At 46.1% G+C, this 17,715-nt stretch overlaps 1 protein-coding gene across 1 annotated transcript in view; it reads right to left on the reverse strand.

Annotated features, from left to right (window-relative positions):
* The window catches only part of RGS6 (regulator of G protein signaling 6), a 290,381-nt gene that overhangs the window by 34,307 nt on the left and 238,359 nt on the right, over positions 1–17,715 (reverse strand). The window contains exons 13-14 of the mRNA XM_013959531.2: positions 16,193–16,318; positions 6,253–6,439 (exon numbers count right to left, since the gene is read on the reverse strand). Coding sequence (XP_013814985.2) covers positions 6,253–6,439; positions 16,193–16,318 — 313 coding nt within the window. The remainder of the gene's footprint in view (positions 1–6,252; positions 6,440–16,192; positions 16,319–17,715) is intronic.

A 17,715-nucleotide genomic window follows, 5' to 3' on the forward strand; every position in this document is an offset into this window, starting at 1 on the left:
TCGAGACAGCAAGTGACATTCACACCGTAAGTGGACTCATCAAGTTCTGGCTTCTCAGGTGCAAAGGGGCTTATTTGCAAGCACTTTCTCTTGCTGCTTGGGAGAAACAGGATAGTGTCAGCTACTACCTGACTCTCACATGAACAAGAAATACTCTTGCTCAGGATTTGAGATACAGCTACTTTTTGCATCCAAGTAGCACAACGCACAGTACCAGCACAAAAGTCCCAGAACCTGAGAGCTGAATTCAATTTTTAAGCAAGCCAGAGACTTTTTGGAGTTTGGAAGTGTTTGGCACATGAAACACTGCTACTGTTCATGCATGGTCCTAGTCAGCCTGGCATGATCTATATACCAATGAACAGGTAGACTATTCTGCTGTGCGAATATGTTGACCGTTCTTTTCACATCACTCTCATGATCCTTCATCTGGAGAGATCTTCTGTCACTGTATGTGCAAGGTGAGAGCTCAGTCGTGGCTCTTTCCTAGCCCTTTCTCTGCCTGTGTAGTACAGAGAGGAGTTAGTGTAGAGAGTAGTTCAATCCCTGATGCCTTAACAGACAGAAAAGCAACAGCTAGACAAAAGCTGGATGTTAGATATTTGTCATAAAACATAACCACCACAAATTAAAACGAAAGGCACTGGACAAAAGTAGTACTTTACGATTTGTGGTGTGTATAAACCTTTAAAAAAAAATCTCAGGAAAGAAGCAACACTAAATATCTGTTATGATGTAGACCTCTGCTTCAAGGCTTTCACTTTCTGCTTTTGTGCAGTAACAAGCATGCTAGCATAACCCTTTGTATGTTCACTTTCCTATTTTTGTTCCATCCACCTAATTGCTCTGCTGGGTATACTTAGGGGCTCTAGTATTTAGATTCTGTTTGGTTGAAGGTTGCTTTGTGAAATCCAGAAGGGAAGGAAATTGCTTCTTTTTTTTTTTTTATATATGTCTAACAGATAAACAGGAACAGTGATGCTTCTGGTGAAGGCTGCTTCTACAGTCACAAAAACCCACATATAGGGAAGGCAACTAGAGTGCAGTGTAAGGAAAGATCTTCCCTTCCAGCCCCACAGTGTCAAAGCCAAAGGAGGAGAAGAGAATAATGTCCAAGTCCTTCTGTAGTCACTGACCCCCATAAGAAGGTTCAGGCTGTCAAAAGACTTCAGGCGGTCCCATCACCATTTGTGTATACATACATCTACAGAGGCTCTGACTTTTAAACACACAAGAAGAGGGGTGGAACTAGGCTATATATTGCCTGTTATTTAGAGCTCTCTGTGCACTTGCAGCGAGTCCAACTTAATGTGAATTGCAGGTCTAATGCCCCTGGGTGCAACCTAAAGCACACTGTCTGCGGGGGCCTCATCCAAACCAAGCACCAATGGCCTGGGCACTGGAACAGCACAGAGGAGGGAAAAGGACAAATTGAGGCAACAAAGTGGTCTGCTGTGAAGATTAGAGGACTAGTGCACAGTAACACAACCCAAATGAGACGCACGTTAGTGGGATATACGAGTCAGCACAGTGCAAAGATACTAGATCAAAGGTGGACATACTGCAGCCAGCTGGCCCACTGTCAGGATGCAACTTGGTGAAGAGCTTTGGGCTGACTCAGCTACAACATTTTCAAAACCATGTAATGCAAGCGCTAGGCCTCTGAGCAGTGCTGGCTCAGGTGGAGGCGAGCAGCCCTTCGAGGAACTCCTGGGTCTGTTTCATGCTTTCTTACTGACTGTCTGTCCCACCAAAGAGAACTGTTATGTGCTGCCTCAGTTTCCCCATCCTTATTCACCTTCCTTTATAGATGCGTGTGTAAGTGGTGTGACTGGCTGAAGGGGAGTAAAAAGATTTAAGAAAGTAGCAACAAAGTTTCTTTAGTTTCTTACATAAAAGGTGATACAGGCCCACAATGAATGATTATTTTCACGTTTTTCTTTTATGCTGGGATTTTGCTCCAGACCTACAAAAGGAGTTCTGTATGCTCACTCAATAGCTACCATGCATACACAGCTCTATAGGCTTGCTTTCACATCCTGTGCCTGCTTGAAAAAACAAAGTCAGTGGGAAAAAGGGTATCCCTTCTTTTCCTTTCTTGGTAGAAAACATTCCACTTCCAGGAGATCTTAGCTCACACCTGCAGATAGCTTTTCAATTCAATAGGATCCTGTCACAATTGTGTCAACACTCACAGCTCCTTTATGGGACCAGAATGAAAACTGAACAAACCAAACCGAGACTTGGGGCAGCTGAGAGTGTGACTTGGGCCCAAATCTGGGCCAGGTGTATTTCTAGTTTGATCAGCTCCAAGTTTGGCATTACGATCTAAATCTGCTCTGGAGTTAGCCAAGAATATGCACAGTATTGTTAAAATCCCTAACTGAGCTGGGATTAGAACTGAATTCCCCTGAATCATCTTCACAGAAAACAATAGCTGATTCGTTCAGACAAGGGAAAGTCAATCTAAAATTCTGTTTTACTCGTTAAAGAAGAAAAATAAACAAAGCAACAATAAAAAACTCCACTAAGCAAACAGAAAAGTAATTGAAAGAACAACTATGTGGCTCATCTTATTCTAGTAATTCCTGGCTCTGAACCCTGGCAGTAAATGCCCCTACAACCAAACATTAATATCAGGAAACACGACGCATTCTTGTGATAGCTGCTTACAATGCCAAGGCCTATGGGACTGAGAGAGGGATTAAAGACTTTCCGAAAGCAGAAAAACATTACAGGGGAGGGAAGGAGGTACCTGAAGGTGGGAAAAAAGTGTTAAAAACCTCATAAAGTGTTGTACACATAAACCATAATTTTCATATTCACAACTTGGTTACCTATTAAAGATGGGGTTCCCCTATTAAAGATGAATTGCTCTGGCTGTCAGCAGCTTCATTAGCCAAAAGAGGCCATTTGGATGGACTGGAACATATTTACTTTCTAGAGCTGGCCGTGGCTGCTTCATATTGTGGGGCCTCACACTGGTTGATCAATGATGCTAATAACTCCTATGGAAATTTAGATCCTGCAAAATAGTTCAACTGAACTGATTGACTGAGCTGACCTTTCCCCATGGTGACCCTGTCTTCAAAGCTGCTTTGGTCCCCAGTGAAAATGGTTTGATAACTATTTTGTTTAGTGGACAGTTGTTTAAGAGAAGAAAATAACCAGTTAAACTGTTAGGCTCCCCTCTGGAGGGGCCCAGCTCTAAAATAACAAAATGTACTGTGGGTCAGGATAGCTGGCAATACTGCTGGAAGATGAGGACAGAGCTAGCAGCAGGAGTTGTCCTGGTCGAGGATGAAGTATGGGGCAAAGCGGGGGGCGAGGGGCGCAGGACCAGCCCCACACACTGCTCCCCACCAAAGAGCGCAGGCGGGGCAACCAGCACAAGCAGGAGCGCCAGCACATGGGGCGAATCTCACAGGCTCACATGGGGAAATGGCAAAACATGGGCTTCTCCAATGCAGGAAACCAGCTCAGCGAGAGCATTGTCTGAAACAATAAGTGCACCCCCAAATCAGGTTTGGATTAGGAGCTCCTGTAGGGTGCTAAGATTTTCAGTGTCACTTTTCCTAGATATAGGGGCCATTTGTCTTCAGACCATGAGTGGCCTCAAGAGCCAAAGGTGTTAACTGAGAGGTACATTTGTCAGGAGCCGCTTTTCTCCCTGTGTTCTTCTATGCCCATTTTCTCACCAAAACTCCCTCCACTGCCTCCTTCAGTTGGCCTTCATGGCCGTACAGAGTCTGTGAGTGCTGTGTGGGGCTGGGAGCCAAGACAGCGCACAGAAGCACGTCCATTTAGTGTTAAATACCTGAAAACAGCTTTGGTTATAGCACATTCACTAGCCTGAAGTGTGCTTTGCTGTGCTCCACCTTCCCCTTCCCAAGTGTAGTGACTGAGTTCATTTCCAATGCTTTTTACACAGAATTGGCATTTTGTGGGTCTCCCAGGTCAGCATAAGGGCTACAGTGCCACATCACCTTCTTCTATTTTCCCACTGCAGGAGCAGCATTTTTTTCCTTCTCCTCTGTTCAGCCAACCCTTTTCTCTCCTCTTAGTCTTAGTGTCTCTGAGTTGCAGGCATTCAAAGAATGTACTGTTCTGTAAACTAATTTTTTTTCTTGTTCTTTATTCACAAGGACATTTAAGTTGTTTTCTTCTTTGTGCTAAAGCTACACAGGACGGGACAACACTCATATTTTCCCTCCCACGGTGGGGTGTTTTGACTGGTTGTGTCTGGTTTAATCCATAGGAATGTGGGATGTGTGGGAGCTCCCCTGGGCCCCCGGTGCCAGTGTGCCACGATAACAGAGCTGGGCCTAAACCTGCCACAGCTTTATGAGACAACAGAGCCGGCGAGGAGGGCAGTGCTGACCTGGAGAGGACATGGGAAGGGCCCGCGTGAGGCTCAGAGTGCCCTGGGGAAACCTGCGTTGGTTCCTGGGAAGAGCAGACGTGCAAACAGAAACGGCCCTTCTCCAGGAGGAATCAGTAACCAGCCGGCATTGCGTTAGCTCCCGCTAGGGCGTGAGGCGTTTTGGTTACGTCCTGTTTCTGTCTGCTTTTGTTAGGCAGCCTTGGTAGCTATCTGGTGAAGCAGTCAGAAACAGCTTGCTTAGCTTTTGGAGAACTACCAGAAGTCCTCTGCGATGTGCAAGAAGGCAAGCTGGCTTCACCTTCCACATCGCCGCATCCTCTCTTGGCACAGACTCAGTCTCCAAGAGGATTATAGCTGGGCCTGAAGCTCTGCTTTTGCCTCATACTTCTATTTCAGTGAATCAAAACAGATGAGCTGAGGACATCAGTCAGTATAAAAATCCTCTGAAACAAAATTAACCTAAGGAGCTAAAATTGCAGTCTAACTTAAGAGATCCAGCTTGATTTCATCAACCCCCCTTTGAATTGCAATTACATTTTTGAACCGATCAGTTCAAGCCTAGATTTCCATTGTCTTCCTCTGATTAAATACTCATTGTCAAAACATCCATCTTAATCTCAGTACTTCAACTTATCAATTTAATCACTCTCTTCTTAATTCATCTATCTGCTTTAGCCTGCATTTTGCCATTATTTTTTTTTCAGGTAATGCAAATTTACAGAAGTTCTTGCTCACTACAGCTGCAAAACAAAAAACACACCATAGCCAGAACATCTTCACACTCCTGTGTTCCTCAGCTTTAAAAAGAACATTTAAAGTGTTTGACATTCACAGGGGACTGGCTTGAAACTTTGTGTACATCCCTTCTATGCTGGCACCAAGGAGCAGGACTGCATTCAGGAAAATACAATATTTGATGCAAGTTTGAAAAATCCATTGCCTAACCTTGTATAAGTGGTCCACAACCACCTCCCCTGAGACAGCAGTATTTTGTTACTGGAGTATTTTGAAGAACTGCCTTTGAACGTCAATTTAAAGAAAAAATAAGAACAAGGATTCTTTTCATTTGCTGTAGGTTTTACTTCATGCTTTTGATAAAAAATGATTATGAGAATATCTTTTAATTGTGTCCCTGACAATATTTGCCAAATGATCCCTTCTTCCTTTTTCTTTCTTAGCCTTTATATAATGACATTTCCACTTTTTCAGAAGGTTATGCAGTCTTAATTCTTCCTTGTAGCAGTTTTTCATAGATTATCTGTATTCCTAAAGGCATTTTCTGTGTACAATTTATCTGTAAAATTTCTTTGATAAATCTGGGGCCCTTAGGAGGGAAGGATTAAGCACACTGCATTGCATCTGTCCTATCATTATTCGAAGGTATTGTCTGGTAGACAAATTTCTAGTTGTGTTGGAGGGAGTTGCTGCATTCGGACTTTTTTGGGGTGTGTGTGTGGGGATTTAATTAGTTAAAATAAATAAATGATAAAAGAAGTTATCAACCAGAATTTAGATATGCTATCAGCCGCCCTGTAAACATGACAGACTTTAGTGACAGGGAATACAGAAAGCCAAACTGAACTTTACAGTATTCTTTCATCTTTGCTTTCTTTGAGACATTGCTCCAGCTCACTGCACCTTGCAGACTTGTAAATTTTGGAACATTTGTTCCCAGAGGAGCATTAGCCTACTATAACTGATAGATTCAAAGAAAATATCATTTGCCCAGCTTGAGTAGATATCCTCAAAGTCACTTCCAACTGTGCCTCTCCTTTTTCTTACAGGTGAACAGTAACAATGTGATAGGGGAATATTGCGGTAAAACAGAGAGCTGTATTAGCAGTAGTTCCATAAAATCAAAAACAAACCTGTGCATCTTCATATGTGTATCTCCCTGGGTCTTTGACATTTTGGCTTGTTTTCTCATAGCTGTGGGAATCCAGGTTGATAGCACTTTGGGCCCCAGGGGCTAGAAACTCTTGCCAGATTTCCTCCGCTCTTGTGGTTACGTCCTGTAAAGGTTGTTTTTTGAGATCTTGGACGGCTAGCCAAAACCTAATAGTGGGGAAAAATGAAAAGGGGAGGGAAAGAAGGAAGAGAGAGGAGGACAGAGACATTCAGATACGACTTTGTGGAGAAGCCTGGGTAGAGCACCAAACCACAGCTGTAGACTCTAATCCTATATTTAGCTGAATTAATGGAAGACTCTCCATGTAGCATGATTGCAGGGGAAGGTGTGATATACTTTACACTAAACCACTGCAATGTGGCCAAGATCAGAAAAGTGACTTAAAAAAGTGATACATTCTTATTCAAACCATACCATTCCTATTCAAACTATCTCTGCAGAAGTGTGGCATTAGATATGCAAACAGGAAACTTCCAGAGTCAATGCAGCTGGAGGAGGGGGAGCGGATTCTGCTTCCTACAGCCCTGGTGGAATTTGCTTATAATTTCTGCCTGCAGGATCTGTTGCTGGAAGGTGATGCAAAATGCAGAACAAACTTAATATTCATATCATTTCCAGGGTGAAGCTGTAGCACTAGCACTTAGAGAAACCTTTTTTTTTTTGACTTGTAAACTGACCGGCATTCAGATGGATGCCACAGAAAGATGAATACAGAGCCCTGTTATGCCTATACACCCCTTTTACAGGGATATTTTCTTGACTAGATCCACACTGAGGGACTAAAATAAGTCCATGAACATGGAGGACATGATTCCTTTGAGGGGTAAAGGCATAATCCACATCTTGATCTGTGAAACGAAAGGCCATAGAATATTTCTGAAAGAGTGAGAAACACTGGCTTTTGACTGAGAAATAAAAGGTATTTTGTTGGTGGTGCTGGTTTATTTACTTTTGCTTGAAATGTGCGCTTTCAGGTGACAGCCCAGAAGAAGGTTGGCCCCTTGTGGCCTTTTGCTTTGTTCAGCTCTACCTTTGGGTAAGAACATATTCCTGGGCCTCTCCCCTGGTACCCAGTCCTGCGACCCAGCAGAACAGGTACGATTCTCCTCTGCAGGCACGGCAAAGGGTTACATTGCAAATAGGGTTAGAAGGGACCTGAGGAGCCCTCTACAATAACCAGTTCTTTGCCACCCCATGGCAAAGGAGCACAGATGCCCTGACCGCTTGGAGAGGACAAGGGCAGGGCTTGCCTTGTGGTCCCTTGGCAGCCTGGTGGCGAAGGCCCTGCAGAGCTCGCATGCACCCACATCTGCTCCCCAGACCATGCTGTGGGGACAAGATTTGTCTGGGTCACTAGCTGTTCAGGGCATCGGAAAGAGCTGCTCAACTTAGAAAACCCATTTCTCTCTCCTCACCTTGTCATTATGGGAGACTACTAAGTAAAGCAGCTGAACTTCACCTGAAAGTCTAATTTCCCATCCCAAATTACTCAATGATGCCTGCTTGCTACCAGTTAGGCAAACACTCCTCCATGGTGGAAGAAGAAAGATACAGTCTCTTCTAAAGGAAAAACCCCTTTGATAGAGGGACAGATGGAGGAGCCAGACCCTGGTAATTAATGTTCTGCTTCAGACCTCCACCTCCTACTAGCTCTAGTCAGGATTTCCTGGCGCAATATGTAAATGTCACAAAAACACTGGGGTTACCATAATCAAATGAGGCTGCTAATCCATCTAGCCTGGTCCCCTACCTGTAATAGAGGGAAACTGCCAGTTTGAAAGACAGTCATCTGTTTTGCGTGCAAGGGCAGGATAAATCATCCTTGTGCATCCCCCACTCCCCTTCCTGCCAGCCGGTATCTCTGGGAGAGGACACTCCTGCACCCGCGCCTCGCACGTGCGATGGCTGTTTGCAAGTATGCAGCATTTTGTCTCTTGCTCCAGGCACTGCCGCCAGACCAGCCTCATCTTGTGCTCTTTCCTGTTGTTACAGTCTCTCTTGCTGTCACCCGAATATGGTACTTAACCCGTCTGCGAAGTCTGCGAGAGCTAGCAGTGGGCTGCACTACTCTGACCTTTAAAAGCCTCCTGCAGCTTGACTGACTGGCGTTCGTTCTCTCCTCCGCTTGAGCCCTCGCAATGGTGAGCAGGAGGAGGACCTGCGCGCCACGGGGCACGCGTTGCGCTGCAGGGCTCGACGCAGCCCAGCCCATGCCACCGTGAACCGCCTGCCCCCGGCGCTGCCCCCAGCCTGTCCCAGCCCCGGGGCGAGCTGCAGCGCCCTGTCGCCAAACCTGGGGTCCCATCCCCATCGCACGTGGCAGCGCAGACATCGTATGAGGCAGGTGGTTTGAAGAGTGTCCCTTGAAAACTGCGCTGCCCGGCCTCTCTGAAGTCCTGCCTGCCTGGCGCGGTGTGTACGAAGCCTTGGGGAAGGGCGGCTGGCGGCGGGGCTGCTGCGCGAGGGGCCACGGCAAGGCCAAGCCATCTCTGGAGCGGGGATATAACTGGGGCGAGGAGAGAAGGAATGTGTCTTCCCCAAAGCGGCGCTTTTGCCACGGGCCTGGGGGAGCAGCCCCCGCTGATGGAGGAAGGGCACCAGGGAGGGGAGGATGGAGGACGCAGCCAGCCAGGAGACACATGTATGGATCGGCACGGCACATGAGAGACGGACAAAAGGAGCAAACCAACAGCAGTGCCAGCCTCCTTGTCCTGCTTGCCGTCCTGGCGGCTCCGGGGGGTTGGTGTCCTGCCCCAGCACGACTTATTGCCCAAGACTGCTGGTAATTCATGTGAAGTGACTGTCTGCCCTTCGTGGCTCTGCTCCAGCATTTGCAGAACCGCTGTATGCATGCGGCTAATGCTGCAGCCCTGACTCCCCCCAGGTCGTCTGAACACTCTCCTTCATGTTTATCCCTCCAGCATGCATTCGGTGAAACAAACCCGGGACAGTGCTTAGACCACTACATCAGTACCTTCAGGGTCAGATACTGGCAATGAAGTTTAGCTTTATAAACTGAAATAAAGTATTTCGGGCTGGGGGAAGTGTGTGTGCATGTGTGCGTGTGTGTGTGATTGGCCTTTTTCAGTCTTCAAGATGTTATGCTAAGGTTGTCTGATGTCCTGCCTTGTTATATCTTATTATTTGAATAAGTGACACCCCCATTTATCCCATGTACACAGAGAAGAGGGTGGCACTCACAGTGATACACTCTGATGCCAAACATTACTTTCTTCACATAGAAATTATTTTATCATTACATTTCAGATGTGAGCTTAATATGTAAATACAAAAAAGGTGGAAAGAGAAAAGATGCTCATCATTCCAGAGTAGCTGGGACACTAAAGACAAACACATGGCTAGATAGGGAATTTTCTGCTGGCTTATCTACTGGTGGGCTGGGAAAGCATGGTTGTGGGGAGAACTGGGAACATTATAAAGTGACATCTTGCCATCCATTTTAATAACCATTTGGCTTAATCTGAAAATCAACCAACCAAACCAACCTGACGCTAACAAGCTCTTTTTACCGCAAGTGATTGCAAATTCATGCCCAAGGCTGGATGTCCTCTTCAAGGCAAAATGGAGTTTTGTCTTGGTAAAAATTTCAAAGCTATTCACTATGACTGGTATTTGAAAATCATGAAACATCAAAGAGGGATTCCCAGCCCTGCAGCCTTGACTTCCAGGCAAATTCTCTGCCAAGAGGAAGCCACTGGAAGCATCTCAGGACGCACCTCAGTATCCAGTGCATAAGCAGGGTTCACATGGGATCCCTACAGCACTCACCCGAGCAAGGCAGGTATTTCTGCCCAGGAACGGAGCAGGCACAGGAGGGCTGCATGGGAATTTGTGCTCAATTATAAAGTGCAAATGCGCTCTCTGACTCAGTCCTGCAATTTCTGAACTGGAAATCAAGCCCCATCCTAACAAGGGACCAGGTGGAGACTCTGCATTGCCTCCCAGCACTTCTGTGGGAGGTGCTGGGAGCAGCTCTTGCACAGGGCAGGGGAGGAGCGAGGCATCAGTCTGTTCCCACTCTGTGGGCGCCCTAAGGAGAACAGGACAGCCATGGGACCAAGGCTGTCTGCATGGAGGAAAAAGCAGCATTGATTACGGGTTCTTTGTCCTTTATAAAATAGCACGTTGATCTGGAGAAGACTGATAAGATAGACACCAGTGTCCTAAAATGTTGTTAGAGGGATAAACCACTCCATCCTCACGCAGTGTGTAACTAAGCTGCTGTCACTTGCAGGAGCCATCTCATAATGTTGCTAGTCCCACACAGACCCCCTCAAGGCACAGGGCGCCTCCTGGGCGTCCGTGTATCTGCTCTGCCTCTCTGCAAGGCTACCATGGAGGCTCCCAGACGCTGCGGGCTGTTTGCAGCTGCCCCTCAGTGAAAAGACAGCTGAGAAAGCACAGGGAATTTTTAAGTTGCTTCTGAGGTACACTGTAAAACAAAGCTGGATTTTTAAACCTGATCAAAGGCAAAATATGGATGGCTCCAGAGACTGAGAAGAGACTGTCCACAGAGAATAGTATTATATCCCCATCCCGGAGGAGGACATGACACCCCTGGCTTGGCAGTGAAATCACCGAATGGCTATCAGAGTTTGAAATATGCTCCATACTTCTCTCTTTCCTCAGGTGCGCCACCTTACTAGCCTGTTACACCTCCCATCTCACATCTCTCACCGTTCACAATCTTGCTCTCACTTCCTGTCACCGAGAAAGAGAGAGAAAAAAGAAACATTTTAACATCAGAGTCAAGAGGGGAAATGAATGAAAGTAATAGGTACAACTCAACACGAGGTTCAGCCATCATTGCACAATGTGACGGCCAGATCCTTGCGGTGGTCAGCCTGGTGTGGCCGAGAGCAGCAGAAACCCGTCCCAGGTGGCGCGCGTAGGGGCAGATAGCTGCAGGGAGGAGGTGTGCCAAGGGCACGGCAGAGCGCTGGTCCTTCACTAACGCGGCATTTCCACGGAGACCGCGGCACTCGGTGCGATCGGGAGCGTGCTTCACACTGCTCCCCCTCGCCTCCCCCCGCAACCAGCCTTCCTCCTCTCTCCTTCCCCAGACTATGCACCCAGCTTTTAAACCGAAAGTTCCTCTTTCTTCTGCCTCTTAGTTTTCTGGGGCAGGAAACGGCTGAGGGCGATTAGGCAGCACCCAGCGCGCTTCGGGACATCCGCCAAATAAAGCCACCAGCGCACAGGACCCAGGGACGACGCGAGCCGGCACGGGCGACGCGGGCCGCTCACTCGGGTCTCCCCAAGGGCGACCCGCAGTTTCCCGGCCGGGCGAGGGCAGCGCAGCCCCGCTCCGCGCAGCCCCGCTCCGCGCCGCCGCGGGCGCCGCCGTGGAGCTGCCCTGCCGCCTGCCGGCCGACCGCCGCGCCGCGCCGCGCAGGAGCCGCGCAGGAGCCGCGCAGGAGCCGCGCAACCCCCCCGCGGCGGCCGCCACGGCGCCCTTTCGGCAAAGGCTACGACCACCCCGGCAGCGAACCTTGCACAGCAACAGCTAAGAAACGAGTGCAGCCCCGTGTAAATGTACAACACAGTAATTGCGTTTTAACGGCCTTTAGACTATATCTGGTTAGAAGCTTTCTATGGAAATGTTTTTATTTAGAAAAGTAGAGGCTTGCAGAGGTGGGGGAGTTGCTTAATATGCCTGCTCTCCTCAACATCTGTAAACTCTATTTTCTGATGAAAATTAAAGAAAAAGTAAAGAAAAATAATTTTGGCAGCAGATTTCAGCCATTAGGGGTCATATAAGATATAAATGCTTTCTGCAGATAAAATTCTTTCCCAGATAACTCAGGTTTTCCAAATACATTCACAGTAACACACAAAATGCTTCCATTAGTGTATTGCAAGCTTCACAGTACACTCCTGCAAAGCATCATGTGTTCTCTATTTAGGTCTATAAACAGGTGTGCAGTCTCCTTTCCCTTTGGGTGAAATTAGTGTGTCCCATATTCCCACTTAGTAGTTTCTCTTTCCAGCTGACACACTTTGAAGCTGGGAAAAATCAATCCACCAGTTAGATGAACATCTCAGCAATCTTAAGATGTCTCAAGAGATTTCCAGGTCTTAAAAAATTTATACAGCTCTCTGTTGGCCTTTTTTTTTAATTGAAGCTTGGCATTTTGTCTGCTGTATTTTTGCGCACTTCAAAAATCAACAGAGGCAAAACAAATTGTAGATGAAAGATAGTGACAGGGGAAAGAAAAGAGAGCAAGAAAAAGAGTTAAAATAAAAATAGAAAAAAAACCCCAACTGACTGGCTTTCCTGCTCTCACATAAATAATGGACAGCCAGCAAATAAATAAGCCACAGGGCTCAGCCAAACCCAGGAGACCAGTGGACATGATCCTGCAAGTTTATTAGCACATGGGAACACACTGGAAAGAGACCTGGGAGGTCAGCGAGGCTTGGCTGCTGCTGTCTCGGGCAGTGCCTCACAGGCCACCCCCACCAGGACCAATTTGCTCAGCTAGAAAGATACAGAAATATCCCACTGCAATCAACCCAATGATCTGGGATTTGCACTGCTGGGCGTAAAAGCAGAACTGGTCCACTTGTTACACCATTGAATTACTTACTTTCATTTCAAGCCACTCACAATTGCACACTTCATGAAATCTCTTTGCTAGCACCACCAGGAATTGCTAGGCTTTCCAGCACTCTCTTTCTTGGCTCTGCCTTGAGGACAGCACAGTGGTGTACAGGACTCCTGCCAGCATTAATGAGGATCCCACTGACACTCCCAAGAGAGGCTGTGTCCCCACTGTGACAGTTCCCATGTCTTTGCATAGCTACTGTGAGAAGAGTCCTTACAAGATACCTGCAAATGTAATTTTTCTAACAAGATGCTAGATGCTGTGCCCTCAGAAAGTTCCTCACAGCTTCCCAGGCCTTGGGTGGGATGCATCTCACTTAACTGTAGACATCTACAGTGCAGACACTGTCATTTGAATTAGTCTCTCCAGGCTTATAGATGCTGGAGAGAGATAGGCACTTTACAGTGTAATTTCCCTGCTTTTAGATGTTCACTTAAGGCTGAAAGAAATCCTCCCCTAGCGCAGGGTGATTCACTGACTCCTCTTCAGCTTCTGTTCTCTGACTGTAAAGGGAGCCTTGATACTGGTATTTTCAAGCCGTCTACTTAGCTGAGGCAGATCCCAACCTTGCTGTTAGGTGTAACTTAAATTTTGCTTGCTTGTTTAAGCATCCAGCAGTTGCCTTCCTTTCTACCACACATTCTTAAATGAGAATTCAAGAGCTTTCTCTGCCACACCTGAACCCTAGAAAGCCACCTGCTGCTTCGCAGCACTGTTAACAGTCCATCCTGTTCTAGCTCTCCTTATGAATACTTCTGCCTTTATGTCCTGTTAAGTGTTATTTATAGCCCTAAGCAGGTTTGCTAATATTGATCCAATATCAGGTAATAATCATACCACATTTGCCAATTCCATGATAATGATACTGTAAGAATGACAATAATGGTACCATATTAACTAATAATGATACCACAGTCTTCCAAAAAGGACGTGGGATTTAACCTCTCCTACCACAGTCCCCTGGTCTGCAGCCTCCTTTTAGTACAACCTATTTCAAAATTGAAGGCACATCAGCAGGAGGAGCAGCTGGGACTGACCGAGAAAAATAAATACTTGCTTTCTAACAATGAAACTTCCTCTATTTGTTTGAGTAGGATGAGTGTGGGGACACCCACTAGTGTAAAACCTGCTGGGTTTCAATAGTGCAACCCCAGGTTATTTCAGAAAAGCCATTTGAGGAGTATTTCAATACAGATTATTAATCCTGTGCATCATCACTACATTTTAATTGCTAATGGGCGCCACTGTGCATAACTGCAGTAAACATATACAAGTTCAATAACTGTTCAGCAATACAATGCCAAGTTCATATGTAATTTAACAACATCCCTTTTTTATCTTACAAGTAACTTCCAGATTTTTAAAAATGAGAAACATGAAAGCACATTGATTTTTCACCGTTTTGCTGCTGGCATGCTTTCTCTATTTGTTGCTGGGCAAGGAAATGCAATAACCAGTTCCCATGTAGTTTAAAGTCACTTTCCAGGGAATCTCACTTTCAGATCTCACAGGCTAGCAGATTGCAATGAAGTGGCAATTGTCCTCGTACTTTATTAATGCATTTGATTCTCTAAGTAAAAAAATAAAGAAAACACAAACTTAAAGCCAGTGCAACCAAGTTCCTAGCTGGTGTAAACTGAGAACAACATCATACTCACTCACTACCAGCAAAGGCACAAAACCAAAGACACAGCCAAATTACATTGCTGCTGGATCCTTCTGTGTCTCCAGGACTAGGTGGGGGGAAGGGGCAGGTGAAGACCATCGCAGATGCCTGTGAAGTGCCTGTAACCTCCTGGACTTCAGTCAAGGAGCAAGGGTAAGGATCCTACATGCAAGAGTCTTGGAGCCCAGGAGCCACCCTTGCTGGTCAGCCCCTGTACACTGGCACCCTAACACAGACCCAGGCCCTCACCTCCAGCACAGACTGGGGACTGCAGCTTGCCCTGGCACTAATCACAAGTCATGTGCCCTGATGCTAACAACCGTCTTCCTACTTCTGCAGAAATGGTTGAACATAGCAGTAAATCTAGCTCTTTGTCACAAGAAGGTGAGAATCTGAACCATAACCTCAGTCAGGGATTATCAACCTCTACCTGTCCCAGGCTGCCTCTCTGGTTGGCACGAGCCCTCTCCCATCTTCTTTGGACTTTGCAGAACAGAGCAACAAAGCTAGCATTTAAAAGCCTGCAATTCTGAATGCTAGTCCTAATGTTAGCCCCAGCCCTGTTTCAAGCATAATCCTGCAAACCCTAACTTCTCAGAGCTCACACCAGTATATTTGCTTCTGTTGTTACCCATCCTATTTTAATTTTGCAGGATACCTGTTTTCCTGTACCTGCAGGATACAGCAATAAACTAGCTCTTCTACTGACCTCACTCTCTCCACAGCAGGGGAGATCTTTCCCCTAAGTTGAAGTTAGGGTTCAGGTTGGAGTTAGAGACAACGGATGATGAAACTGCAGATGAGTCTGCAGTGGGACTATATCTTAGGACAATGTGTTAAGGTTAGAAATTGGGTTTACATTAGCGCTACAGAAAAGCATGGAGGGGTTGGATCTTACAGCAATCATTTTCATGTTGGTTCTCGAAAAAAGGCAACTTACTGCTGCTACCCATTACTGTTATAGCTGAAGTAGCAGAATTGTGCACAGTGGCTTTAGAGACTTTAAACCTGATGTAGAATCATGTGAGTGTCTACATTGTGTTTCATAATGGAAGTTTTGTTTTCTTCAGAATATAAGGATATTAGTTACCCAGAATACCTGCATAAAAAGACTACTATTATGGTGGGAAGGCCAAACTCTCAAATAGTCAGGAGGTGTCAGAATTTAAAGAAGCTGGTGCAAATCTAATTTGCTGAGTACCAGTACTACAACAGTCTTTGGGCACATGATCACCAAACCATGTTTCACTCACAGGACCCCTGCTACAAACACACGCACAAATCTTATATATTTATATTGTGTATAAGCATACGTTAGAGGACTTAGGAGCTATATGCCACGTTTCACCACACACACAAACACATTGGCACACATTTGCAGACTTTTGCATGTGACACTTGACAACACTGGCACTGCTAAACCCTGTTCCTGTGATTACTTACATTATTCTAGTATAGACATCTGTAGCAGTACTATGGGCCACATCCAGCAGTTTTCAACTTGGTGTTTTTAGCAGTTCATCAGAGACCAAGTACTGCATTTCACCTATGCATGAGAGTATGATTAGCCCCATTTATCTAGTTCAAGTCGAAAAAGATTTTACCTGAGGTTTTCTGAGCTGAATTCTGATTCCAGGAAACGAAGGAACTGGTCTCGTCCTACTGGGTCCTTCAGCACTTCATCCATAGAGAAACCCCATCTTTTCACACGCTGCTGGCTAGGTTCTTTGCTGTTTAGAGAGAGAAGACAAAAACAGATGGAATGTGCATTTCTGCCTGCTGTCCGAGCAGCTGCCACTGCTGCTACTACGCAGCAAAGGGAGGAAGATTATCAGAGCAGGAGATGCTGTCTTCTCAAGATTTTGCAGAAATACAAGCTAGCAAATAACATACAAAAAGAAGCTATGAAGACCAGTGTCACTGTTAATGCAATCGTATTATCTGGGTGCTGCTTATATAGCGAGATGAGAGAGACAGCACATGATATGATTTTCAAAGAGTAATTTCTTGTGCGTTTCATGTTAAGAACAACATACTTTATGTTCCTGAATGATTATTCATTATGCATTTCTTATGCAGCTTCTTGAATGCACCTTGGTAATTTCTTACATGCCAAGGCAGAGATTTGTCAGCAACATTCGTTGGGCCCCTGGTGAGCTCCAAAGCATCTTTCTCGCATCTTAGATGGCGCTGGCTGGTCACTTGGAGCTGACTTTGGATTTTCAGTTGCAGATTTGCACTAAAAAGGGAGCTTCATGAAGAAGCAGTGAGGCCAAGACTTCTAAAAATGATTACTGGTTTGTGGGCTTTTATTTTTCAGTGCCTCTGATTTTTGGATGTCTAACTCTTGGACGATTAGCAAGCACTCCCTGAGCCATGATAATCGGGCTCTCATTTTGTGTCTCAGCTGGGAAACTGAGATGCAGAGGCATCCAAAATCACTAATGACCTCGCTCCTAAATCATTTCTTAATAAAGCCCTGCTTACATAAGCTATTGTTTAAATTGCCAGACATGTTGCAGAGATGCCTACAGGGAGAGGCAGTGCCTGGGAATCACAGTGAAGAGTCTTCAAGACAGTCTCTGCATCAGAACATAAGCTGGGCGCACAGAGCGTTTGAAAGCTTCTGGTGTGGTGGCGTCATACTATGAGACAACCATTAAAATACTGCTCAGCTGCTCACATTTGTGACAGTACAGCCATTGTTAACAGTGCATATCTATTAAACTGCATGTCTCATCACGTCCACAGTGATTCCTAATCCTAGAGCCTTAAGGGGCAGTGGCGATCTGTGCTGAAGACAAACCAGCTGAAGGGGTAAATAAAATGCCTACTTTGATCTCCCCTTGGTGTAAAGACAAAGCAAAACTGATGGGCATGTCCTTACTCGAAGTGCAGAGAGCTCAGGCGGGCTCCTCCTGCGTCTGCCCGGGAACCGCAGCGCTGAGGGCAGCAGTGCTGAGGTACCTGCCTCGTCGTTAAGCGAGCCAGCCCAGACACAGGGACAGCAGAGCCCTGCTCATGCAGTGCTATACACGAGCTAGGTTCAGGGAATTTCCTGTCTAATTCAGAGATCAGTGGCTGTTCTACTGCACAGGGTGCACTGCCATTGTGTAACGTTCTCGCG

Source organism: Apteryx mantelli, chromosome 4, assembly GCF_036417845.1.
Source record: "Apteryx mantelli isolate bAptMan1 chromosome 4, bAptMan1.hap1, whole genome shotgun sequence".
Lineage (NCBI taxonomy): Eukaryota > Metazoa > Chordata > Aves > Apterygiformes > Apterygidae > Apteryx > Apteryx mantelli.